Source organism: Microtus oregoni, unplaced genomic scaffold, assembly GCF_018167655.1.
Source record: "Microtus oregoni isolate MIOR12 unplaced genomic scaffold, Mior012 000046F_ref0000063, whole genome shotgun sequence".
NCBI lineage: Eukaryota > Metazoa > Chordata > Mammalia > Rodentia > Cricetidae > Microtus > Microtus oregoni.
Window position 1 is genome coordinate 7,222,783 of NW_024543220.1, and position 26,639 is coordinate 7,249,421.

A 26,639-nucleotide genomic window follows, 5' to 3' on the forward strand; every position below is an offset into this window, starting at 1 on the left:
GGAAGACAATGTACTATATCCACTGTTGGGTATGGAGAAAAATAGCTTTGTAGTTAGGTGTGGAAGAAAGTTCCACCAGGAAACCCACATATCTGTGTAAGTACTGTACTTCTGGGATTTCCAAATTGGACATCACACATGGCAGAACACAGTGAGAACTCTACGCTTGCCCTAGCCCATCTTCTATTCACAAACAGTTATTTGAGCTCCCCCCGCCAAGTTTCTGTCATCCAACTGTACAAGGGTGATTTTTACAAAAGTAAAATTTCTAAAACTCAAGTTAAAGCAGAATACATGGGGAACATGAAAATCTGCCAGATTCTAAATCCCTGCCCAACTAGAGAGATACATATTGACTTTTCTGGTAACAGAAGTGTACGTGACAGGTGTTTATACCTGAACAGCTCTGCAGATAAGTGGAAGACTCTATTCTCAAGTGATTCTGGCATGCTAGTGTGCAAAAAGCTGGAGAAACTTTGAAAGAGGGTTGGTTACTTAATCTCCATATTTGGGTTAGTTAAGGCACAGAGGGGAACTACTTGAAACTATGTCTTACAGTTTAAAAGCTAGGTGTAATAGGAAGCTGTCCTTAAGTAATAGGAAGTGCTTAGAAAATAGGCTGTGAGGCATCGCCTGCAGCTATCATCAGGTATGCCTTGACTTGCCTGTGGTGGATAAACTAACAGTTAGGCTATGCAACAAGTCTGGCTTTGCAAGACTTACATGACGTCCACGGTTGTCATTCCAACCAACTTCTAGTTTATGTTGCATTTACAACTGCTTATTAAGGCAACAGTATTCTTGCCTAGAAGAGATGGTGAGCGGCAAAGAGCATTGTTTATGAAACCCAATAATGTGCTGATATATTTTTAGAGATGGGATTGAAAATTGAGCTTACTTAATTGGCACACTTCATTTCTAATGTTAGAAAGTTGAAGTGTAGAAGAGCAAGGAGATTCATTTTCTCCGCTCAACTTTACTACATTCTCCATGTCGCTTCTAACTTTCTGAGCATTTCTGATGGAGGGGATGTCATTCACGTTGTATCACACTGAACCTTAGTTTCTTCTGTTTCAGGCTTCAGTCTGACTCCTGTTGTTTTAAACACTTCACGCTAAATGAAAGACTTGAAAAAGAGAATTAATATTGAGAAATTATTTTGATTTTCTCCCATGGAAAAGTAATTTCCCTGTGCTCCTAAATCTCATCACCCGAGACACAGCCCGTGAAGAAGTGAATCTTACCAGACAGTTGCTTGACTTAGCCGCTTCAGGGAGATCAATGAAGGGAAAGCATAAGCCTACATTCTAGAGCAAACTCCCCCTAGGTATTCAGATATGGACCACATTTCAATCTCCTGCCCCTGTCTTAACATCCTCATTCCAACTGAGGGAATTGTGAAACTGTGGTAAAAAAACATTTTCTCAGTTTTTTTTTTTTTTTTTTGGTTTTTTGAGACAGGGTTTCTCTGTGGCTTTGGAGCCTGTCCTGGAACTAGCTCTGTAGACCAGGCTGGTCTCGAACTCACAGAGATCCGCCTGCCTCTGCCTCCCAAGTGCTGTGATTAAAGGCATGCGCCACCATCGCCCGGCCTCCATTTTCTCAGTTTTAAGACAAATTCCGAAGTGACTTTGTTAGTATATCTAAACTTGCCCTCCACTAACAAGTAACAATCACCTCCTCTCTCCAGTGTGTTTGACTGCATCTTCTTTTCCCTTCCCATTTCTCTCCTTTCTCTCTTTTTTTATCTCCTTTCTTCTAGCCAATTCTAGCAAAAAGTCAAGTAGAACCAGATGTTTTATTTTCTCAACTGCTTTCATTTACAAAACTCTGTCTTGATCACTAGTAGTCAGTGTCATGAATTGTTTTTCTCTTGTACCTATTAGGTTTTCACATCCAGCAGTCTTAAAGGACTTTAAGCAAGATTCTAAGGAAGATAGTATAACATTTTGTTAATACCATTAGATGATGAAATTTTGATGATGGAGTTGAGCTACATCTGGCATTTAAGAGTGCAATTAATTTCTTGATTATAAGATAAATTTAAAAAATCGACTACAAGATCTAGAGTGAGTATATAATGGTAGATTTAAATAATGTGTTTCTCCTGACTTCTCCATTTAATGTCAAATACAGACATGAAGGATGATATAAGGAAGTGGTTCTATTTTAAGATCTCTATATGTCAGACATTTTCAAACAGAGTGAGTTGCTGTGGTAAATAAACTTTTTCTGTTAATTAATTCAGACATTAAGAAAGTTACTAATTGCCTGTTTTCTCCCTAGATTGCCCTTGATATATAAGTATTTGTGACCTTCATCATATTCCCACACGAGAAAGGTTATGTTTGATTTATGTTCATTTCTCAAGTGTCTCAGCAGTTTTTTGCTCCACTGAAAAAGAACAAAATTCATGCGAGTTGTGAAAGCTATTAATGTGTTATAATCGAGTTCCATTTTCATTGCTTTGGTGATCCTGATGCCATTGCTATTGTGAAAAATGAAACTTGTATATTCTTGTCTGTAATGTTCTATTTTTAAAACGAGTATCTTTTCTCTAGTTGTTAATGAAATAATTGTTTTGGTACACAGGAAATTTTTTAAGACTATTGTGACTTATTAACCATAAAGTTAGGCTATTCCCTATTCTAAAGTTTGTCTATAAATGTCAACTCTAGCAGACAGTTCAAGAGGATGATCAGTATGTGGTCAAGGTAGGAGTAGATCTCTCACACTGATCCTTGGAAAAATGGAACATTTGTAGGGCAAACTCAACCTGTCCAGTCAGATTAAAGGAAGAAAATTAAATGGGATTACCTCATGTGTTCAGGTAACTTCACCAAAATTTAATGATCATGAATATTAGTAAACTTAAAACAGCATCCTTCTGCATATAAAAGTAAATAGAGATCTAAACATTAGTTTTTGTTTATTGGTACAAATATAATGACTGGCTTTATAAAATTATGGAATTTCAGCGGGATGGGGAGTAACACTCTTGGAATCTCAGCATTGAGGAATCTGATACAGAATTCAGGTTCATCCTGGGTTACATAAAAAAATGTTTAAGGATAACAAGAACTACATCATAAGAAACTGTCTCAAAGGAAAAGCAAAAACAAATCTCTAAGATGAGGTAGTAGCCGAGTCTTTGTGATTTAACTAGAGCTTTGCCTACCTGGTGTTCGAGCAGAGCACAGTGGTGCTTAACCTCCCTCATGCCGGGAACCTTGCACACAGTTCCTCATGTTGGAGGTGATGGCGCCCAAACATAAAATTATCTCATTTGATATAACAGCAATTTTACTAGAGCTGTGAATCATAATGTAAGCATCTGATATTCAGAATACCCGGTATGTGACTGCAGTGAAAGGGGCATTTGATCCTAGGGGTCACGATCCACGGGGTGAGAACCATTGTTATAGCTCAAGAAGAAAGAAATGTAATGGAAACAGTGCATGGGGATGTCAGAAAGGTAACCAACTGACTGGGTAACTGTCTCCGTAGGTAAAAAGCTTGTGATGCATACTTGAGAACCTGAGTTCAAAGCCCCTGAATCATTTAAAAGCTGAGTTGTGTTGGGCACATCTGTAACCATGGTGTTGGGGAGGTACAGACAGGAGGATCCTGAGCCTTTCCAGCTATCCCATTGAGGCATTTACTGGGTTCCAGATTGAGTGGAGGGAAATGGGAGGCTGGGAGGAGACAGAAACTTTTTTTTCTTTTTCTCAATAAAAAATTTAAAAAAAAAAAAGACTTTACCTTAAAAGTAAGTAACTAACATGGACTCATAGGAGCTCACAGACTTACCCAACAGCTAGGTAGAGAACCTGCATGGGACTGACCTAGTCTCCCTACATTTGTGTGACAGTTGTGTAGCTTGATTTACTACTCATGGGATTTCTACTGGGAGGAGGGCCTACTTCTAACACTTTGGCTGACTCCTAGGAATCTATTCCATATACTAGGTTGCCTTTTTCAGCCTTAATACAAGGGGAGGGAGGAGCTTAGTCCTACCTCAACTTGAAATGCCAAGCTTTGTTGACACCCATAAGAGGCCTGCCTCTTTCTGAACAGAAAGAGAAGAGGAATAAATTGGGAGGAAAAGGAAGAGGAGGGAATGGAAGGAGAGAAGGGAGAGGAAACTGTGGTTGAGATGTAAAATAAATGAATAAATTTAATTAATAATAATAATAAAATGATGTTAAAAATAAAAAGTAAAATGTAGAGTCACTAAGCACCTCCATGTGCTTTCTCACATACACACACACACACACACACACACACACACACACACCAATCAAAACAAGCTATGTGCATTAATTTACTTTTAAAAACAAAAATTACTAAAAAGCAGAGATACCCCCATACATGAATCCATTAATTAACCTAATGTAGCAAGTTTCTTTGTTACTAAATGGTAGAATCAGCTCTTTTTTGCAATGATCCTATTGTATATAAATCATATAGTTGGCTCCGTTTGAATTTATGTATTACAAACATTCTCTTATCTAATGTATTTCTTCTCTAAAACATATGATATGGGTATGTATGGTGAAAATTATCTTACAGAATTCAGGAACTCAATCTGTATTTTGTATATTCAACAATAATCATGTTGAATAGTCACTTACTAATTAAAAGAACATATGGAAACTAGCATTATTTATTCTGTTTTCTTCTTTCTTACATATTACATATTAGGTATGATTATAAACTTGATACTGAAATATGTTTCTGGGGGAAAATGGGAATATCTGAAACCAAATATCTCAAAATGTCATCCATCCAATATGCCTTTATTAAGTGCCCTGAATTTTCAAGATTTGCTAGACACTATCAGGAATTCAGAGTGATTTACATAATGTTCCTGCCCTCTCTGGGTCTGATCCTGATTCACACTGCTCGTTTGAATTCTTGCATTTATTGCCTTCCCTAATGATGCTATTTTCAGATGATGACTTTAAACACAAGTGGGGTTTTCCAATGACTGTCTAATGTGTATCAATATCAGCCTTATTTGTGTGATGTCTGTGAAAAGAGGCAAAGGTTTATTCTTTCCCTGACATTTATAGCATGCTATGCTCTATGCTCCAGAAAGGTTACCAAAATCAAATTTATTCCAAATGGGCAATATTTAACTGTAAAAATGTCAAAGGGAGGGAAGATGTCTCCGCAGGGCAATACTGAAGTGATTGACTGAATGATAACTAGAGAATGGTGAAGTGTGCTTTTTCATTTTACCCGAAAACCCTGTTAATAGATTTATTGAGTCTGAGCATCGTTCCTTCTCTCCTTCAGGAGATGCCTGCGCGCGCGTGTGTGTGTGTGTGTGTGTGTGTGTGTGTGTGTGTGTGTTTACCTATCGGTTTATTTTAATGTTACTACTTAATGGGATCAAGCTTTCTTCAAATGTTCTCAGTTCCTGTATACATTGTAAATATCCCATTGTTCAAGCAATTATGTATAATTAGCTTTCAATTATATTTGAAATTCAAACTTTTCCAGTGGAGAAATTGTGATAAAAATCTAAAGTGAATGTGATGTTTTACAGCTGAGTTCAGAGATATGAAATGAGAGCAGGCTTATGTGCACACTCCATACAGGAACAAAAATCACCATCTGATATACCTAAAGCCTGCTTCTTTAAGTGTAATATTATATAATATTATAATGAATATCTTAGTAAACTCTCACAGTCTGGCCCTATGTCAGCCAGTACTAATCACATCAGAGGGTAGTTATTCACCTTCCAGATGATGACTTCTTGAGATGAAGCAATTTTTCTACTTCTGAATAGATCATCCCACCCAATTCTTGAGACAAAACAAGTAGGGATGTGGGACTGTCAATAGTGGGAAATTGCAAGTGGATATGAACCCACCTTTGCTCACTGCAGTGGGAAACCAAGGAGGCTGATGACAAGAGTTAACAGTTGTAGTTTCTTATGTCATAGTGTCACAGGGAGGAAGGATTATTCATGGAGAAGATTTGTTCTTTGATAGCTAGAAAACAGCATAATACCCTATCATTTGAGAAAGTTGGTGGCAGGGTGAAAAAACAATTGTATTAAAGACTGAGGATATTTCTCAGTCCTCCTACCTCTGAACCCTCTTCCCTAGAGTGTCTAAACAATACAGAAAAACCTAACAAACCCCAGGACATCCTGCTTAACCTGCATAACTCTTTACTCTTGGTGATGGTGTTATCTGAGTTATTCGATTGGTTTTTCTTTTTTGTTTTTTAATTTAATTTAGATTTTCTGTCTAATACTTTATGTAGTTGGTTATTTTCCAACTCCTTCAAAAAGTCTCATCAGGGGGCTAGAGAGATAGGTCAGTAGCTAAGATCACTAGCTTCTCTTCCAAAGGTTCTGAGTTCACTTCCCAGCAACAACATGGTGGCTCACAACCATCTGTAATGAGGTCTGGTGCCCTCTTCTGGTCTGCAGGCATATATGTAGGCAGAACACTATATACATAATAAATAAATAAATAACCACATCAAACTCTCTTTCTCATACATACATTCACATACACACAAGCATGCATGCACACACACACACACACACACACAGAGAGAGAGAGAGAGAGAGAGAGAGAGAGAGAGAGAGAGAGAGAGAATGGGTTCTAGAGTCTACAATGTTTTCCAGAATTTTAGTTTATAGGCCATTTTTAAAGGAAAATAAATATTCCTACGTTGTTTATTCTATCAAAAGGAAAAAAGATTGACAAAAACATCTCTATTTTTTCTGTGACATGATAACCCATAAAGAACAAATGAGATAATGTATTTTTATTTGTGATGTAAATAATAGTGGCCAAGCACTCTATACTCTATCAACATTTCCTCATGTCCTTTCATCAACTAATGAGGAGGACACAGTCAAGGTCTGCATCCAGGGAAGATCTTAATATCAGACCTTGGGTTGTATAGATTCACAAGGGGATTGTTTTCTGTCTCCTCCTTCAGAAATGTCTCTTGTGGTCACTTGAGTTTTTTTTTTTTTTTTTTTTTTTTTTTTTTTTTTTTTTAGTTTTTCGAGACAGGATTTCTCTGTAGCTTTGGAGCCTGTCCTAGATCCTGGGACTAGCTCTGTAGACCAGGCTAGCCTAGAACGCACAGAGATCCGCCTGCCTCTGCCTCTCGAGTGCTGGGATTAAAGGTGTGTGCCACCACTGCCCAGCCTTGAGTTCTGAATATAAGTTCCCAACCTCTTTTGATGAGTACCTGTAGAAGGGGGTCTGTCACCCACAAGATGATTACCTGTCTAAGGAGGATTTGTAATGATACTCAAACTAAGGCTCGGGACCTTCCCCAAACAACATAAATGGGTAGAAAGCAAAGATCCAGTTACTTCACTGCCTGGAAAATAAATATATCTTATAATATTTTTTCAGTTCTTTCGAAGAGATAGCAATATCTGTACCATTACAGTTAGCAGTGATGTTCAAATGCACATAAAACATTCTTTGTCACTAGCCTGGGGAATTCATCACCAAACAAGTACCTACTGAGAACTTGTAATAGATCAGGAATTATATCTGGAAGATATCTGATAATTAAATTACTTTTTAAGTTAGCATATTTAGATTCTTAAAATAATAAAAAATAATTTCCAGCCATGGTTGTACAAGGTTTTTATCATGTCATGCATGCAACATTGGATAAATCCCAGGTACCAAAATAAAGAAAATTTGTATTGGTAACTGAAATTTAAAGATCAAGGGAGCATTTTTTTCAGCTTCAGAAGTATTGTCCCCTGAATGCCCTTTGACCTATCCAAGATCTTCGCTTGGTAACCCTAACTGTTCTGTAGTTTCCTGTTCTGACTTCACCAAATTCCTATAACTGAGATTTCAATAAATTCATTGATTCTGCTCATCATGATGGTGCACACTTTTAATTTGAGAACTCTTCATGGGGAGGCAAGCAGATCCTGTGAGTTTGAGGTCAGTATGGTCTACACAACGAGTTCTGCGTCATCTAAACCACACAGTGGGATTGTGTCGCAAACAAAAACAAACAAACAAAAACCCACTCATTTTCTCAACTGTTCTACAGTGCACAGTTGTTGAGTTCCAGGCAGATGCAAGACTTTCCCTGTGACCCTAATGTATGGAGAAGGAACATAGTTCCATGTCTAAAACCAGAGATATGCTTGGCCAGGCCAGTGATAGCCTGAGTGCAGGGCCTTAGGGAAACTGAAACTTTGGATACCAGGAACCCAATGCTTCCTCACTAAAAAGCTATGGTTGTCAATTCCAAGGCCATTGATCACTCCGTTGATGTTGTATTTGAGATATCCTGTGTTCCCTTTGAGGAACATATATGTGGAAGATTATTGCTTCCTCATAGTTTTGTCCCTTCTTTGCTAACTTTCTGCTAACTCTGTCCCATTTTTGCTCTGAAAATTGTATACAAGATGCTATGCAGGCTGAAGAGAAGATTCAGCTGTAAAAATCTAGGCTTTTATAATAATATAAATAAGATGCTAGGTTTCTTAATAAACTGTTTTTGCATTAAGCTATCAGCTTATGCAAGATCTCCTGATTCTAGCACTTATGTCTTCTATATTTTCTCATCTTTGGCACTCCTCCTGAGGGACCCGTCAATAAAGAAATACCTTCAAAACAGTTCCATATCAGGGTTAGGGGAGTATTCTTTTATGACAAGAAAAATATCAATTAAAGCTACCTGTGAAAACTCCAGTGTGTGTTGTGATGGTGCTGGTGCTTAGGACCTGTTAGAGAGAACATCTTTGAGGACATGAGAGTAGAAAGAGAGGAAGTGATAGTGTTACATGTGCCCAGCCTTGCAAACATAAAGAATGCCACAGGAAGACAGAAGGATAAATACAGAAGCCTGGGTTCTGCTACTGAAGTGTACACTGTGCCAGAATGGTTCTAAAATGTTCAGCTTCAAGGACCCACATCTGGCCCAAGCACATGGGCTTACAGCTTGAATGATTGTGACACCTGATTAATTTATGAGCTGAATAATGCAAAGACTGTGTAGAAAGTCGGGTTCTCTCTCCACTATACTAGGAAACCATGAAGTCTTTTCAACATTGTAACAGCATAAAAGACTTCTACTGAGGCTAAAAGTGAATCCGGTTTGCTGTGGTGCTGCACACCCACAACCCTAGCACTCAAAAGGAAAGAGGATGGAGAGCTTATGACTAGCCTAAACAGTACAAGGAGACTCTTAAAACAAAACAAAAACTAAAGAAAGTGAAGCCCAAAGCACTTGGAGTGATCCGTGGGATGGTAGTTTGGGGAAGTAGAATTGGGGGAATGAGTAGAAGAATGAAAATAGATCCATATCTATCACCAAGCACAAAACTCAAGTCCAAATGGATTAAAGACCTCAATATAAATCCGACCACACTGAACCTGACAGAAGAGAAAGTGGGAAGTAGACTGCAACACATGAGCACAGGAGAAATAGGATTTAGGGAGCAATTTTCACAGTCATATGAAAAACAAAATGTTAAATTAGTCTAAGATTTATTGACCATAGGAAAGAAATAAACAGGTTCTAAATTTAGCTTGAAAATAGCCTGAAAAGAAATTGCCAATGTACAGGCTATTGGGAAAAGGAACGTGGAGGACAACCTTCTGGCTTTTAACTTTTGTCCATGGCTATAATGCATGAGACAAAAAGCAAAGAAAACCAGAAACCACTGGAGAACCAAGCAATTTTTAAGTAGAGACAGAGTCAGGGTTCCCTTTGTGCATGTTAAAAGATTTCTATTTTCAAGGAAAATATTCAAAATAATTAGCAGTCTTTGGGTAATATAAGTAGCCAGAGATGAGCTTCAGCCTTATCTTCCTGCAGTGCAATGGTGACCTATGACTGTTAGATCTTGGAGAGATGATAGAGGACCAGTGACATTCCAGGAAAACCCGAGAATGCTAGGCAAGAAGAAGTGTCAGGAAGCTTAAGGATGCATCTTATATGAGACATATAGATAGAAATATAGGAGTAAGGGGAGGGCATGCAGGTCTGGCATGCAGAGCAATTTTAATGAGTTGAGAGTTGGTAGTGAGTAGTCCAATGCGTGAGAACACATGAAAAAAAATCTAGATAGAAAACAGAAGACAACAAAGACTCATCCTTAAGTAGTGACCAGACAAGGAATGGGCAAAAGAAAGTAAGATGGTATTACTACAAGCAAAGGGCAATGTTGTAATAGGAGCGGCGGGGCTGTGTCCCCAGCACCCGGCCGCCCACATGGCTAGCTTATGCTCCGAAATAACAACACACAAACTGTATTCATTTAAACACTGCTTGGCCTATTTCTATCTAGCCTCTTCTAGGCTAACTCTCGCACCTGGACTAGCCCATTTCTAATAATCTGCTGTAGCCCAAAAGGTGGCTTACCAGGGAGATTCTAGCCTATGTCCATCCTGGGTTGGAGCTTCATCGCGTGTGCCTCAGAGAGCAGAGCTATCATGTCTACCCAGGAGAGGGGAGCATGGCGTCTCTCCGAGGCGTCTGCTCCCGAGAGCAGAGCTGTCGAGTCTGAGCTCACTTCCTCTTCCTCCCAGCTCACTTCCTTCTGTTCTGTTTACTCCTCCCACCTATGTTTTAACCTATGAGGGCCAAGCAGTTTCTTTATTGCTTAACCAATGAAATCAACAGATTGATATATGACACTCCCACATCAGGGCAAAAATGGGGATTCAGCAGGGAGAAAAAGATTATCTTACCCAGTAATGACAAATAACAAAAACTCCTGATCACCCCCACAACATTGCCTGCAAATGAATATCACCAGGAGAGAACAGGTAACTAAGTTCAAGAAATTGACCCTTAGTTTCCAAATTTGGGGGATTTAACAGTGAGCTGGCCTATCAGAGCCTTAAGAAGTAGTTGATAAGTAGATGATAAGTCAAATCCAAGCTGGATAAGGAAGACAGTAAACAGGAGGGAGCTTTTGAGTGGAGGGAAGGAGTCGATTCAGTAAAACAAACAACAAACAAAAAAATATGTCCTATGGGGTCCAACCATGGTGAATGGATTGCTAGAGTGAATGACCAGAAGAGAGGAGTGGGAAAGAAGAATATTTGAAATCAAAGGGAAGGTGAATCACTCTTTCAAGTGCGTAGAAGATACCCCAGTGCTTTTGAACATGTACCAGGGATAGTTTAGAGGACATAAAGTTGGAAAGAAGGAAGTGAGGACCTGAGGTGTCAACCTCTCCAGTGGGTCATCAGCAAATGCTCATCTAACAGAAATATTCCAGGAAGAGGTGAATCAGACTCCTGTCAACAAGTGAAGTCAGCAGGATCACCCATATAAACTAAGTCCATGGTCTCTGTTACCAGCGCTCATTACTTCAAGGAAACAACTGAATTAGTTTTTCCCCTGCTTCTAGTTTGGAGGTTTCTCATTCTGCTTCCCCACATATGAGACCCTAGAGATTGCCACCATCTGCTAATCACAGTCCTTCCAGGCTCACTAATCAAAAAGAATGTGACAATATGAACATTGGATTTTCTTGGAAATTGCTTTTGCTATTTGAATATACTTTAGAGTACATCATAGCTATAATTTAGCGCATATTCAATTTTGTTAGTAGACAGAAAAAAATCCTCTGAAGTCATAGTCCATTCTCTCCTCGCTGTCCACACCCCTTCAGCCCTGCCTTCAAGACCGAGCAATGTGAATATTTGTCCCAAAAATTGCTGTTTGAATTTTGGGCAGAAAGGTTTTAAAAAAAATCCTTCCAACACAGATGAAGCTATAATCATATTTTTCCTTGAACTAACTTGCAAATTTGTCAACCAATTATTTTTAAATTTATAAATATAAAATGTTGAATTAAATATTAATCCTATTAGAAATAGTGTTTTATTTTAATAATTACTGAATATTGCTGGGTACTCAGGAACTGCTGAGTAAATTAACATTTTAATTTCTAACAGAACTATGTTACTTAATCCTTTCTATTGCCCACTGGAATGTTTCTTTTTTGAAACCAGGTTTTCCTGGAGCTTTGGAGCCTGTCCTGAAACTAGCTCTTATAGACCAGGCAAGTTTTGAACTCACAGAAATCTGCCTGCCTCTGCCTCCCGAATTCTGGGATTGAAGGCGTGAACTACTGCCACCTGGCTACCCACTGGAATTTTTAAACATCCATTAATTTTTAAAAGAAACTAGTATAACATGAGCAAGCTGTTTTAGGTTTTCTTCTTTGGTGGCTGTGTATGTTTCCATAGTAACTTTAGAACCATAGCCTGCTAGTTCAGGATTATTGATCAGTACTATTCTCAGATTGTTTCATAAACATGAAAAGTTTTTGTCCTACCTGAGGTTGCACTTTCACTGCAGTTAAATCTGAGCCATGCAATGTTGTTGTGGAATTGTGAAGGTCAAAGTGATGATGTAAATAGTAGCACTTTGTAAAATTATTGAAATATTTAAAAGCATGAAGTATTGTTCCCTACAGCTCTGGCGTGTGATGTTATCTGAGCCAAGTATAAGTACAGCTCTGTAGTATTCATGTTCTGACTCCATCCCTTAGCATATGGTCCTCTAGGTTCATCTTTTGTGCTCAAATGGCAAGACTCCTTTCATCTGTAGTTTGGGGTTATGCTATAATGTGTGTGTATGTATACATATGTATATATATACATATTTTCATGTGTTTATTAATTTATTGAGAGATACTGATTTGACATCTCCAGTATTATGAAGTGATACGATGAATTTGAGCAGTGTTAGAGTTCTCTAGAGGAAAAGAACCAATATCATGTGTGTATGCTTATGTGTGTACGTGTGGTGTGTGATATGTGTATGTGTGTGGTATGTGTGTGTGGTGTGGTGGGAGATGTGGTGTGTGTGGGGTGGTGTGTGGGGTGGTGTGTGTGTGTGTTTTTGTGTGTGGTGTGGTGTGTGTGTGTATTAAAAGGAGATATTTGTTAATTGGCTGACACATTTCAAACTGAGCAGTTCAACAATTGTCTGCATACTGGAGAAGCTGAGGACCTACTGGTAGCTGCTACATCCATGGAGGTTGAATGCCTCCACAGTCCCAATCTGGTGATGAAGGTCTAGAGGATCCCTTGTAGGCAGTAGACCTTAGTCCACATTGAAAGACTGAAGACTTTGGAGTTGCATGGCAGAAGAAGATGGTAGCAGCTGCAAGGGCTGGCAGGAGCAAGTGAAAAGCACCAGGCTTTCTAGGGGACCAGCAGAAGATGCCACTCACTCTATGGGGGAGTCTTTGCTGCTCAGTTAATCCTTCCAGGAAATACCCATACAAACTTGCCTCTCTGTTGATTTCATAACTGCCTCAATTGATTTTAGATATTTGATAACTGATATCAACATCATAGGTGAGTTTCATTATCTTCCTCTATACACCAGGAAGTATGCTTGACTTAAAACAAGCTAGTTCTCACTATCCACCCTCATTTATTCCTTTCTCGCCCTACCAAATCCATTAACTGTCAGCAGCTGGCAGGAAGGATCCAGCTCCCATGAACTCTTGCGGAACCCATGAGTGAGTGGTAAAGGTCCCAGTCTTAATGCTGGCCACCATAATCTGTGTTTGTCTTGCCCAAAGATGGAATTTCATGGCCCTCTTCCTAACATTCTTCCTACCCTGTCTTTGTATTTGGTCCCTGGCCCTTAGAAAAAGGGTGATATGGATGCCTCCTTGGAGGCTGAGCACTCAAAAATCACTCTTCTCAGAACTTACTTTGATGAGTCACAAATCTCTGCATTAGCTCACCAATTCACTGCGAGAAGGTCCTCCGGCCATGGCTGAGGGTCAGTTCTTACTAACTCTCATGAACTCCTGGAATGGTGCAAAGGGCCATTGAGAACGACCTGTGATGGTTTGCTTGATGAATTCATTTTTGGTGTACTGACATTGTCCAGAGAGAACGACACCTGGAGCCATGCTTTCTTGAGAGAAGTCGGTTTCAGGACATATGTGAAACATTGCAACTCTTACACTCATTTACAGGAAAACATTTGCTCATGCTTTTAACTTTTTAAGCCTAAATTACTTAAAATCTGTATCAAGTTTGGTGCTTATAGCTCTCTTTATATCTTTAAGTACTAAATACTACAAGATTAAGGAAATAATCGTAAGCCTATAAAAGAGACCATTGATGTGCTTTACAACACTTAGAAATAATTCAATTGAAATGTGATTCATTTGTTAAGCAGATGGAATACGCGGCATTTATAAAGGACATCTTATTTCATTACAAATTTATCAAAATTCTCCCTTCAGCATCTGGGTTGCCAGAACTTCTAGAATATATTCATAATTTCATCTTTTCAAAAATGTTATATTATGAGGTTGTTCTGTAAGGGAAAATGTAAAGTGGTAGATCAAATATAATTTGTGCTTCACTAATGAAGCCACGTTCACATTAACCAGGAGAAAGAAAAAAGGTTAATAAATCAACTTTTCATAGTGCGATAGTATAGCTCATTAGTGAGTGTGAGAAAATAATCAGTATTACCTCCTTTTTAAAAAAGTAAGTACATATGTCAATATGTGGTATTTTAAAATTGAATTAGCAAGAAATAGAGGATGATCATGAAGGTACAATATTTTCAAAGAAAACAGAATGTTCGTCATTTTACTAGCCACATATTTAGCACAAGCTTTTCTTTTTAATCTTCTTTCATTTATAGTATTATCCATAAAACTTAGATCTCAAGGATAGACAAGGCTACTAACTTTCTTGGATTGACACACAGGAGGTGGCACTGTAACTTAGTGGTCAAACACTCTCTTGCTATAGGTAAGACCTAGGGCTTAATCCCCAGCACTGAGAAGAAAATTAAAAAAAGAAAAAACCCACAACACATACAAAATAACGTAAATGATTGTTTGGTGTGCTTTGGTGAAATCCTTATATTGCCATGATACCTTTGCTTTTCTGATTTATATTTGTGTCATTCTGGTCCCTGTACTTTATTATTTATCTGATTTACACTCATTCTACTTTTGCACCAACCTAAGACAATGTTTTCCATATCACATAAGTGGACAATCTTAGTGTGTATGAAAGCTGCGCATGATCAATGTGTAAGAATGAATGTAACTTAATAATACGTGTACTTATTGTTAAGAATGTTTTTGTTTCTTGCTTTCTAAATATAATGGACTGTTTTTCTCAAGAAATGCGATATCAGTCTCAAAATTACAGCTAGTTTGTTTTAATCTGGTCTGTCAAGGAACTTTCCTGGAAGTTAGATGTTTTTGTGTTAGTTTGTTAGACACCTAGGGTTAATTCTTAGTTGAATAACTAACAGAAATATAATTCTGTGTCTTCTCTCTCATCCCCACCCCCTCCCACCCGAGACAGTGTTTCTCTGTGTATCCCTGTCTGTCCTAGAACTTGCTTTGTAGACCAGATTTCCCTTGAACTTAAAGAGATCCTCTTGCCTCTGCTTCCCAAGTGCTGGGCTACAGTGATATTTTATTTGTGTTTTAATAAATAAAGCTTGCCTGAAGATCAGAGTGCAAAGCTAGCCACACTAGTCAGCCATACAGGACAGGCAGTGGTGGCACATAGCTTTAATCCCAGCAGCCACACTGCTTTAGCCATGAAGGCTGGACGGTGCTGGTGCATGTCTTTAATCTCAGCACTAGAGAGGAATATAAAATAGGAGGAGACAGGAGCTCAGGGTCTCAGTCCATAGACAGTCTGCAGTTGTGCTGAGGACAGGGTCACCCAGCCTTGGTAGAGGGAGGAACTCTCTAGTGGCTAGGCTGCTTTACTTTTTTGATCTTCAGCTTGAACCCCAATATCTGTCTCTGGGTTTTATTATTTGTGCTACACTGGACATTCACCTAGTTAGTCACACAGATTAATGGAGTGTGGTCTTAATGAAACTGAGGAGGCTCTGGAAGCTGAGAAAGTTAGTAATGTCACGAGCCCCCCACTCCCACCACCACCCTGGGCTATATCAGCAGTAAACAGTTGCTGAGAGAGGGGAGATTGATCAGCGAAGCTGTCTGTAAGTTACACAGGGAACGTCAGAGTAGCAATTTTGGGGAGTCATAGACTGCTGAGATTTAGCCGCTTTTAAGTCACCCACATTTCCTCAGAAAACTCCCTGGTTCCCCATCCATGGCTTGGTGGGGAGGGGACATTTATTTGGTCTGGGCCATGCCATTCATTGCCTTATCTGAAGTAAATTCATGGTAGTTTCTGTCTCCCAGGGAAAACTCCCCCAAGGTAGCCTTACAAGCCCCTAAAAATGTCCTGGAATCATACACACACAGAGTAGTGGATAAAATGCAAATACAAACAGTTACTTCTTATCTAAATTAAAACTGTCCCTACTGTCTATTTTTTTTAATGGAGGTCAAACACTAGCATAGATAATCTAATTCAAGTTGTCCATGGCATTCTGGAAACCTCACAGCATCCAATGCTGGCTGACAGCTAAACAAAGAAATTAATCAGAAATCTGCAGTAGCCTCTGTACTCTTAGGGTAGTGAAGCCTAATTAAGATTTATAATTAGAAAGGGAAATGATACAGCCAATCTCGGACTTGGAGAGGACCTTTATGCCCCTCCCTCGAACTCCTCCATGTTGCAGATGGCCTGGTTGGACCTGATTTTTATGACTCTTCTATGCCAGAGCTGTTCATTGGCATTTCAGCCAATTTGTTACAGAAAGATAGTTCTGTAAGAAAATTCAGTAAGATGTTATGTATGACATGCTGAATAACAAGATAAGGAATGTTCCCATCCTCTAGTTCTCTTGGCCTGAAACTTAGTGTTGAGGCATTCTCAATATGAGTCTTGGGCTTAACTCTGGCTCATGTAAAATACCTCTCTTACCATTAGTAAAACTTCCGCATGAAGACTGCTCCCTGAACTATAGAAAGGAATGGAAGCTTCTGCCTGGCTTGCTACTGCCACTCATTGCGGCTGGACTGTGGCACTCACCAAGTGAAATTGAGGCAATTATAATTAATAATTTGCCCCCACAAGAAGCCAAACAGAAAGTTACTATCTGACAGTCATAACTAGTAATTCATTGTATCTAAAATCCATGGCAGGAATGCCACTTATTGGGAGTGACAGAATAAGATATTCTATGAAGCATTGTTGATTATTGAGACAGAATCTATTGACTGCTTATTCTGGGTCTGTATTGATAAGCCTGAAACCTAAGCATGGTATCAAGGATTCCCTTTGCCTTCTTTAAGTCTACATTCTCCACGCTGTGTTTTACAATAAAAATAACAGGGAAACTGTGTCTCTGGAAAGACCAGAGAATCCCTAATGGACATGCAACGTCCACTAAAACAAAGCAACACATTTTAGTTGGTGTGAATATTTTATAACTACGTAGTGAAGTGGTAGGCAATAGAGGGGGAGGGGATATCAAAGCATAGGTAACTGGTGAAAGTGAAGAAGATGGGAAGGCAGAAACAGTTGACGTTTCCATGTTGAGTGACATGATGGGCATGTTTGACTGGCAAGCTATAGGACCTACTTGTTATAGCCTATGGGTTCATCAGTACAAGCTAAGTGGCTTTAAATGTGTGTAGTTCTCTTTAGTTCTATACTCTCAACAAATAATTTCTGCAAACTTAGTAAGAGATTTTTTTTTCTTTCTTTTTATTGATTTTATTGAGCTATACATTTTTTTTCTGCTCCTCTCCCTTTCTCTCCCCTCCCCTTCAACCCTCTCCCATGGTCCCCATGCTCCCAATTTACTAAGGAGATCTTGTCTTTTTCTACTTCCCATATAAATTAGATCCATGTATGTCTCTCTTAGGGTCCTCATTGTAGTTTAGGTTCTCTGGGATTGTGATTTTTGGGCTGGTTTTCTTTGCTTTATGTCTCAAAAAGACCATGGCAACTCTTATAGAGAAAAAACATTTGACGTGGTACCTTACACTTTCAGAGGTTTAGCCATTCTCATTGTGGCAGCAAACAGGTGGCGAGTATGGTGATATGTAGCCATGATGCTAGATACATCTTGATCAGAAGACAACCGGAAATGGACTGTCTCACTGGGTGTAGCTTGAGCAAAAGAGACCTCCAAGCCCAACTCAACAGTGACATATTTCTTCCAATAAGGCCACAACTCCTGTTGTGATAGTGGAAAGACAAGCTACAAACCACTGGCTGAACTGGAGGGTAAAGGCCGAGAGAGCTGTGTGCAGAGCACATTTGGGATAGTGAAAAACCTACACACATGTGTAAGACATCCCGTCTGAGAATTTAAAGGTGAAAGACTGTCCCAGTGAAGACAAAGAGGATGGCATTCGAAGGAATGTGAGGATGGTAGGCTGTTCAGCAGGACTAGCCCGGGAATGCAGGGAGACCAGGGGAGTGAGTTTACTGGTTGGTGTGATTCAGGTGTGGTGGAAGACACAGCTTCTCAAGATTCCAGGAATTCGCCAGTGGGTTTTCACCTTTAGTTTGCACTGGATTAACCTGGCAGGCTCCTGAACTCATGAGGTTGTGGGCCCTTTCTCAAATTTGTTGCTGCCATAGGAGTAGGTGGGACCTATGCAGTCTCCCAAATGCCAAGGTGGAAATCATGCCTTTAAATGTGATGCTCTGGGGCTAAGAAAGGGGGAGCAGTTCTAGTGCATTACTGGATGTGTGGAGGATGAACTGGGGCGAAGGAAGTCACACCACACCACATGGAGAGTCCAAGGAAGACAGACACAACAGGGGCCCAGGTAGACAAATGCCAAAAATGGTTGATTTGGATTAAATATGCTACATCTAAACAGAATGTCATGATTATTAGGACCCAAATTATAAGGCATCTGTTTAGAAGTAAGGGTAGGAAGATATGCATGTTGTTTTTAGATATCCAGAGTGAAGAGTAGACCCATTAACAAGTGAAAAGACCCAGAAATCAAGCAAATCCATTTGCTTGCATGAAGCACAAAGCAGAGGATAAATGGTGCTAACTTCTAGGGGAGATTAGCGGAAGTAGAATGTGATCATTTCTCCCCTTTCAAGCCATAGTTGAGCAAAACAATATGGGCTTTTAACATAACACAGTTGCATCCCCTCACATTCTATTGGCTCCCTAGTAACTCCATCCATCTGTGTAAAAACTAATTTTCTGGCTCTTGAGGAGAAAGCTTCTTCCTTGGTGATGCAGGCCTCCCGACACGGAGGAAGGATAAGAGCCATTTATCACTGCCTCAGGCCTCCACAGACCTGGTGGAGAATTAAAGGGAAGATCTGGGACAGCATCGAGATAATAACTTTCTCACACTCGAGGTAGAAGCAAGCCAGGGTAGTGCTGAAGATAGAAAAAGCTAGACAAAATTATTCCTATCCTTCATGCCTGTCATGAATCCTAAACCCTTGGTGAGTTCTCTCAAAGGCAGCTGCAGAGACCAGATCCTTGCATTAGGACCATGGATGATATCTCTACTCTGTGCTTTGATAGAGCCACATTGGTTTAGTCTGGTTCTCACTAAGCTTGGTCCTGCCAATGGGTGTGACTTCTTCATGAATGGAAAGGAATGGATTTTAGAATTTGACTTTGTAAGATCAAGGTACCTTTCATGATATTGTGGAAACCAAGAGTATACTAAACAGCAAGGGCCATGCTTTTTCAAACTTCTAGCTTGTAGTCTTTCAAATCAATTGGCCAGTTCCCATGATATCTAATGCTGACAGATTACAGCTGCTTTGTCTTTCTGGGGGAAAAAACTGCTGCTACCCAGCTAGAAAACAAAACATCTGTGTTGTTTGGTGATGGTGCCAGCAGGTGGTGCTGGAGAGTCTATCAATAGGTTGATTGGGAGCTCTCTTATCAGCTATGGCTGTGGACAGTTACTTAGCCATTCTTACACTGTTTCCTCATTTGTACAAATGGAGGCAATGCTTGTGTTGGGGTGCTAAGTAATTAGACCTGAAGAAGGAAAAGGCTGTTGCTTATCAAAAAATACAGTCTAAGTGGAACATGGGTATTATTCTCTTTCTCTACTCTTGTATTGAAAATCTGAGGGGACAAAATGAAATCATATATTTTGGGAAGACCCTCATCCCCTGCAGATTCATCTTTCCAAAGATAATATGTTGATCTGTGATATAAAGGGAAACTACTATGTATATGCTATGCTGAAAGGTTACCTAGAGATGGAAAAGGACTGCTGACAGAGAAAACAGATATGGCTGAGAATGGCTGGTAAGACTAATGGAACCAGTCATGAATTCGCCCATCCTTTGAAATGGACAAACCTTCCTGGAGGAGAAGCAGAAAACTTTGACTCAGACTTGGTAGCTGTCTTAGTTAGGGTTTTTATTGCCATAAAGAGACACCATGACCACGACAACTCTTATAAGAAAGATATTTAATTGTGATGGCTCACTTACGGTTTCAGAGGTTCCACCCATTATCATCATGATGGAGAGCATGGCAGAGTGAAGGCAGACATGATGCTGGAGTAGTAATGAGAGTCTTACGTCTGTAGGCAACAGGAAATTGACTGAAACACTGAGCATTATTCTGAACATAGACCCCCACAGTGGCACACTTCCTCTAACAAGGCCATATCCACTCCAAGAAAGCCACACCTCCTAACAGTGCTGCTCTCTATGAGATTATGGGAGCCAATTGCATTCAAAATACCACAAGGAACCATCTCAGCATGTAAAGCAGAAGGTCCAAATGATGGGAAAATCCCGAGTCCTGGGTGTGTTGATTGAGAGGCAAGCCTTACCATATTAGCTAAGTCCCAAAGGAAGATTCACAGGCAGAACAGGATACCGGAGAAACCACAGTGCACCGAACATAGATAGTTGGAGTGGTAAGAACTAACAGAGGGAACCTTCAATTTAGAGATTTCAAGAAGTGTGGATTTCCCTGATGGTTGATTTCTGTGGGTGCTTTATTTTGTTGCTTATCTAGAGAAGTAGCTTCAAATACGGCCTCACCAACAGACTCTCAGAGAGTGTGCAAAGGTTTTGGGGAAGCACAGAAGGGAACTGATGATTTGAAGGAAGCAGAGGGTGTGACACAGCCCTGGCCAAGGGTGGGTAAAGAGGGCCTTTACTTACTCAAACAATGTTCACTATCTGTCCACTTGGGTCAAATCAAGTATCCCGAGGAAATAACATGAAGTTAACGTCAAAAACAGACCTCAGGAGTTAAGACCATGTTAGTTTATCCAGCTTTGTCAGCTGAAGGTGAGATGAAGAAAGCAGGTGGTCAAGTCGATGTGGGGACACTCAAGAGAGGGGTAGCGACTGTAAGGCTGGCAGTCCAGCGAGAAGAATATGCCAGGACAATTTCCAAGGTGCATCGTGTTGTGTGGATGGTAATGGGAAGAACAGATAGAAGAGAAAGAACTCTGAAACTGACTTTCCCCAATGCCAAGCAGAATGATGGGTGGACTATTCTCCTGTGCCTGAGCAAAGAACCTGGACATGATTGGGCTTCTGTAAAAGTCAAAGGCACAGTGGCACAGTGTTTAAAACAGTGGAAAGCTTTGGGGTGTTTTGTTTATATTATCCCTCAGAATAGACAGTAAAGAAGAGGAGGAATTCGTTCATTGTACCATGATGATGCAAGTGGAGACAAAAGACAATCTTAGAACCCACGTGCATCTAGGCTAGGCTGCCTTGTGAAAGATACACACAACTGCAGGATGCTATAGGATGTCTCTCATGGGAGTAAAGAGGAGAATTTTAATGTTAGTGATGTTAGATAGAGAAAAAAAGACAAAGAATAACTTTGGGGATATTTTGAGAACTGGGATGATGCTAGATACCTTTTTTGGATAGGAGATTGCATCATAGGCATTGCTGCAGTTATGTTTTGATAACGGCACAATAACAGAACTGCAAATACCTCCACAATGATTAATTACCTCTCCTTGGTTCTTCAAGTGACCCAATGTGTACCCTGTTCCCTGTACTTGAGTAAAGGAAGCGCAGGTGACAAGTTGCTGTGCCCTCAACTCACAGTCTCCACTCACTTTAATATGACATTCAGTATGTCATTTTCTACAGATGCTAGAAGTGCAAATAAAAAATTCAAACAGTGGAAAACCATAGTAGATCTTGACTTCTCAGGAGCTGTGCATCCTAATCTTGGATCAGCAGATGACTACCTGTCCAACGGATTTCCTCAGGGCAAAACACCCACGGAAACATATTTTCACTTTGCAAGGACCATGAGACAGGAATTTGCAAAATTTGTGCAGCTTGCAGGCTCTTTTCTCATTATGTTGTAGATTCCTTGGGGAGTTTTTAGCTTTGCTTTGTCAGTCACTAATGCAACAGCTGTAATTTTCCCTGGAAATTTTGCTCTCTTTTGAATATTTTCCCTTAAGATTCAACAGGGAGGTAAATGCTTCCCAAATCTCTCATCTGGAATTGCCAGCTACAATTTCTAATACTGGGAGCTTTTCTGACTCGATAAAGACAATTAGGTAATATGAGAAAACAACACTTGGAACATTAACCATGTCTCACAGTTCTGGAAAAGAGAATAAGACATGCATTCACACAACAAGGGGAAAGTCTCAGGAATATACATAGTGCCAAGTGTTGAGAGTAAGTTCTCTGGACACAAAGAGTATAGAATCAATGATATAATCTAATATGATTCAATGGGAAAAATATAACATAAAATAATGGATGGATGGACCCATCTTTACCATACACAGGAGCTTATATTGCTGGAAGAAGTATGGTGTGGGGGATGGAAAAATGGTACCTTATCAAAGTCTGCCTTTTACAGAGAGATTGAGACATAGTATCCTCTTGCAGAAAGGGGAGCTCTGTAAGCATGTCTTGCAGACATGAAAGAATTGTTGGGTCTGAATATTGTCCTTAAAGCATTGTACCCATGTCTATTCCTTTTTAACTTTGTAACCTCAGTTAAATGCCAAATGATATAAGTGCTAGAAGTGACATAAATCTAGACCCTTATTACCTAATTAAATATGGCTCATTTGTGCTTAGGCTTATACAATATTCACAGTTAAATGAAGTATACACATAGGACAGTAGAAATACCCCTTGGGCTATCTGCACACCTCTACGAGCATGCATTGCTAAGGTACTGTTGGAAGCCATTGACTTCATATGCTCATATGGCCTAAACAAAAAAAGGTCCTTCATATTTTCAATCTTATTGTTGAAGCAAAACCACGTGGCATCAGAATGGTGGCTCTGGCTGTGACTGAAGGAAGTTCTCATCAGCTAGCCTTTGGGTCATGATGACTCATGGCTTTCATAGTTTCCACAGCAGTGAGCAGAGGTCTTGTCATTGCTAACACAGTGCCATTGGCATGAGGGCTGGAGATACAGAAAGATATTCTAATCATGACAGTTCCTAAAGAGATTCACTATAATCATCTTGCATAAATCGCTATGTCCAATGAGGTACCCATTGCATTCCATTGGCTGGGAACTGGAGGGTTTGTTTAGCATTAAGCTGGGCTAATGCTAGCTGGTTTAAACTCACTGTGATATTACCCTGACCTAATGTGTTCTGTGAAAGATATGAAAAATGTTAACTGAACATCTCAAAATTCGGAAAAATTATTGTGACATAATGAGGGGACTGAGGTAGGATTCCCCTCTGTATGTTGTGAATATCATTGGTTAATAAAGGAACTGCTTTGGGCCTATTAGCAGAGCTATAGGGGAACAGAGCTAGGCAGGGAAAATTAAACAGAATGTGGGGAGAAAGAAGGGTGAAGTCAGAGAGAAACCATGGAGGTACCGGAGACAAATGTGCTAAAATTTTGCTGGTAGGCCACGACCTCGTGATGATGCACAGATTAATCGTGGTGGGTTAAATTAAGATATTAAGAGTTAGCAAGCCGGGCGATGGTGGCGCACACCTTTAATCCCAGCTCTCGGGAGGCAGAGCCAGGTGGATCTCTGTGAGTTCGAGACCAGCCTGGTCTACAGAGCTAGTTCCAGGACAGGCTCCAAAGCCACAGAGAAACCCTGTCTCGAAAAAGAAAAAAAAAAGAGTTAGCAAATAAGAAGCTAGAGCTAATTGGTGAAGCAGTAATTTAATAATACAGTTTCTGTGTGATTATTTCAGTTCTGGGCATCTAGAATGAACAAGCAGGCTGCTGTGAGAGGGGCTGAATATTCTTATCTTCTTGATGTTGGTTCTATAGTGTCCAAAGGACTCCATTCCAATACCAAGATTCAAAAGCAGGACCCTTATCTGAAAGACTTAAAGACACAGCTTGCAGGTCAGTTTTGTCAGTTTGTTTCCTAGGAGAAAGGAGCCTCAACTAAGAAATTGCCTTTGTTAGATTGGCCTGATGGCATGTCTGTGGGGTATTTTCTTGATTGGTGATTGATGTGGGTGGACGTAGACCAGGTGGTGGTACTACCCCCTGAGCAGGTGAACTTGGGTTATATATTTAAAAAAACAAATTGAGCAAGCCATGAGGAGCAAGCCTATAACTAGCACCCCTCTACAATCTCTGCTTCATTTCCTGCCTCCAGGTTCCTGCCCTGACACTCTTCAGTCATGGGCTGTCGTTGGGAAGTAAGAACCTAATACACCCTTCCTCCCTGAGACTGCATATGGTTACTGTTTCATCACAGTAATGGAAAGTAAACTGGGACATAGAGTATCAGATACAATGTTTTAGCCGAGGGGAAAAAAAGGAAATAGGATGCAAATGATTCACTTCTAGAATGTTCAAAGTGAAAGACGACAGGTCCTTGGGAGTTCATAGACTAATATCTTCAGTCTCTGAAATTTTATGAGCAGAAAACAAAGTCTAGAGATTTCCAGCTCAAGGGAACATAGCAGGAAGTGACAGGTCTCTACCCTTAATAAAGTGTATTTGCATTAGTGGTTAAATTAAATTTACATCAGGGAGTAAGCTAAAGACAGATTTCCATAAAATTTTGCATTACAATTAAAGTTAAATACCATCTTTATGAGAACAGAAACCTGAGGCCAGATCCCTAAAATCAAAGCTAAAAGCCTACAGAGATTTATAAATTGTGCCAAGGGACAGAAAGAGGCCCGGGACAGGGTTCTGAGGGCCTGTGTCTCAGCCACAGTCTAAGCTCAGAGGTATAAGGGTCAGTGGTCCAAGGTTCCAGAAAGTCTGGCTATTGAGTTGATATGCTGGAGTTTCAGCTCTGTTCTGCTTTCTGGTAGATAGACACTGAAATACACTGTTTTCTAGCTCTTTATTTCTTTACTTCTTTATTATATTTTTAACATGTGTAACGGTGTATATGTATACCTTACACATATATGGTTCCCATGGTGATCTGAAGAGAGCATCAGACACTGAGATTGGAGTTAAAGAAGGTAATTAGCTACCATATGGGCATTGGGAATCGAACCTGGATCCCATGGAAAAGCAGTCAGTGTTCTTAACCTTTGAGCGATTTCTTCAGCTCCTTATCTATATCCTCTGTTTGTTTGCCTTTATATTTCTGGTCAGCTCCAAAGAGCTCCATGGCTCCAAAACCTTTTAGGAATTTAAAATTATCCAAACTATAGTGTATACATTGCTGAAGTTCATTTTAATAACATCATCATCAATTAAAAAATATGAATAAAATACCAAGAGCAAGGGTAATCTTGTTAAAAAAAAAAACCCTGAAATTTATTTCATCACTGAAAAGAGTGTGTCCCAACACTGGTGACTGGCAGATACATACATTGTTCGAGGTATAAATATGATTTTATAATGCAAAACAGTACTGTGAAAATAACTAATAATTTCTGAGGAAACTAAAATAATTATTTAAGACTTAATGAGAAAAATAGAGATTATAGTACTTTGATTTTTTTTTTACTTTTATCTGCATTTATTTCATGTTGAATTTATTCCCGTGCCATAAGTTTTTGTTTTTTCAGTTTCTTCTGGGATATCTTTTTCTTCTGTGCAACGTCCTCTTCTGGCTTTGGAACAATTTGTTCCTTTTCAGTGAGGATCTTCTCGATGTGGCAGGGGGAGCTCATGTATGGGTTAATCCGGCCATGAGCTCTGTAAGTTCGTCGGCGCATCTTAGGTGCTTTGTTCACCTGGATGTGCTCAATGACCAGAGAGTCCACATCTAAACCCTTCAGTTCAGCATTGCTCTCTGCATTTTTCAGCATGTGCAGCAAAAATTCTGCACTCTTTTTTGGCCACCGACCCTGTGTCCAGCCCCACTGTTTGGCCTGGGCGCACCTACCAACTCCACCATTGTACCGTCGGAATGGCACACACTGCTTCTTCAAAGTGACATCTTTCAGATACTTGGTGGCTTTTCGGATATGCATACCCTTGATGGCCTGGGCCCTTTCACGGGTGTTCTTAAAGTGAACCCGAAGGTTTGATCCTCTCGATTTGCATGATTTTGTAGGGTTTTCTGGGTCAAGAGAGTAGCGAACCATCTTCACGGGTCACCTCTGGCCGCTTACAGGAAGAGCAGTACTTTGATTTTTTTTTTTAAAAAAAAAATGATCTATGCTTTGCCCAGCTCATGCAACTTTCCCAATTGCCTGAGAAAAAAAAAAAATCCCAGGATAATTTCCAGTGAAGTCCACTCTTGGTGCCTCTGTCCTCAGGTCTGTTCCTCCAACTTCCTAGGAAGGAACAGAAAGAAGAGATCCTTTTGTATTTTACCCCTCTTTTTTGTTCTTTACTCCTTGGATCTTGCCAAGTTAAACGT

General features: G+C 39.8%; 2 protein-coding genes across 3 annotated transcripts in view; one reads left to right on the forward strand and one right to left on the reverse strand.

Moving 5' to 3' along the window:
- Positions 1-26,639, forward strand: part of Cntnap2 (contactin associated protein 2) — a 2,078,180-nt gene that overhangs the window by 904,204 nt on the left and 1,147,337 nt on the right. The window lies entirely within an intron of this gene.
- LOC121435604 (60S ribosomal protein L17-like) lies at positions 25,807-26,381 on the reverse strand. Its single transcript, XM_041635059.1, has one exon. The coding sequence runs from the start codon at positions 26,359-26,361 to the stop codon at positions 25,807-25,809; it is 555 nt and encodes a 184-aa protein (XP_041490993.1). The 5' UTR covers positions 26,362-26,381.

Bases quoted from the DNA above. Each gene is read 5' to 3' on its own strand.
- LOC121435604 (XM_041635059.1), bottom strand. From the start codon at position 26,361: ATGGTTCGCTACTCTCTTGACCCAGAAAACCCTACAAAATCATGCAAA.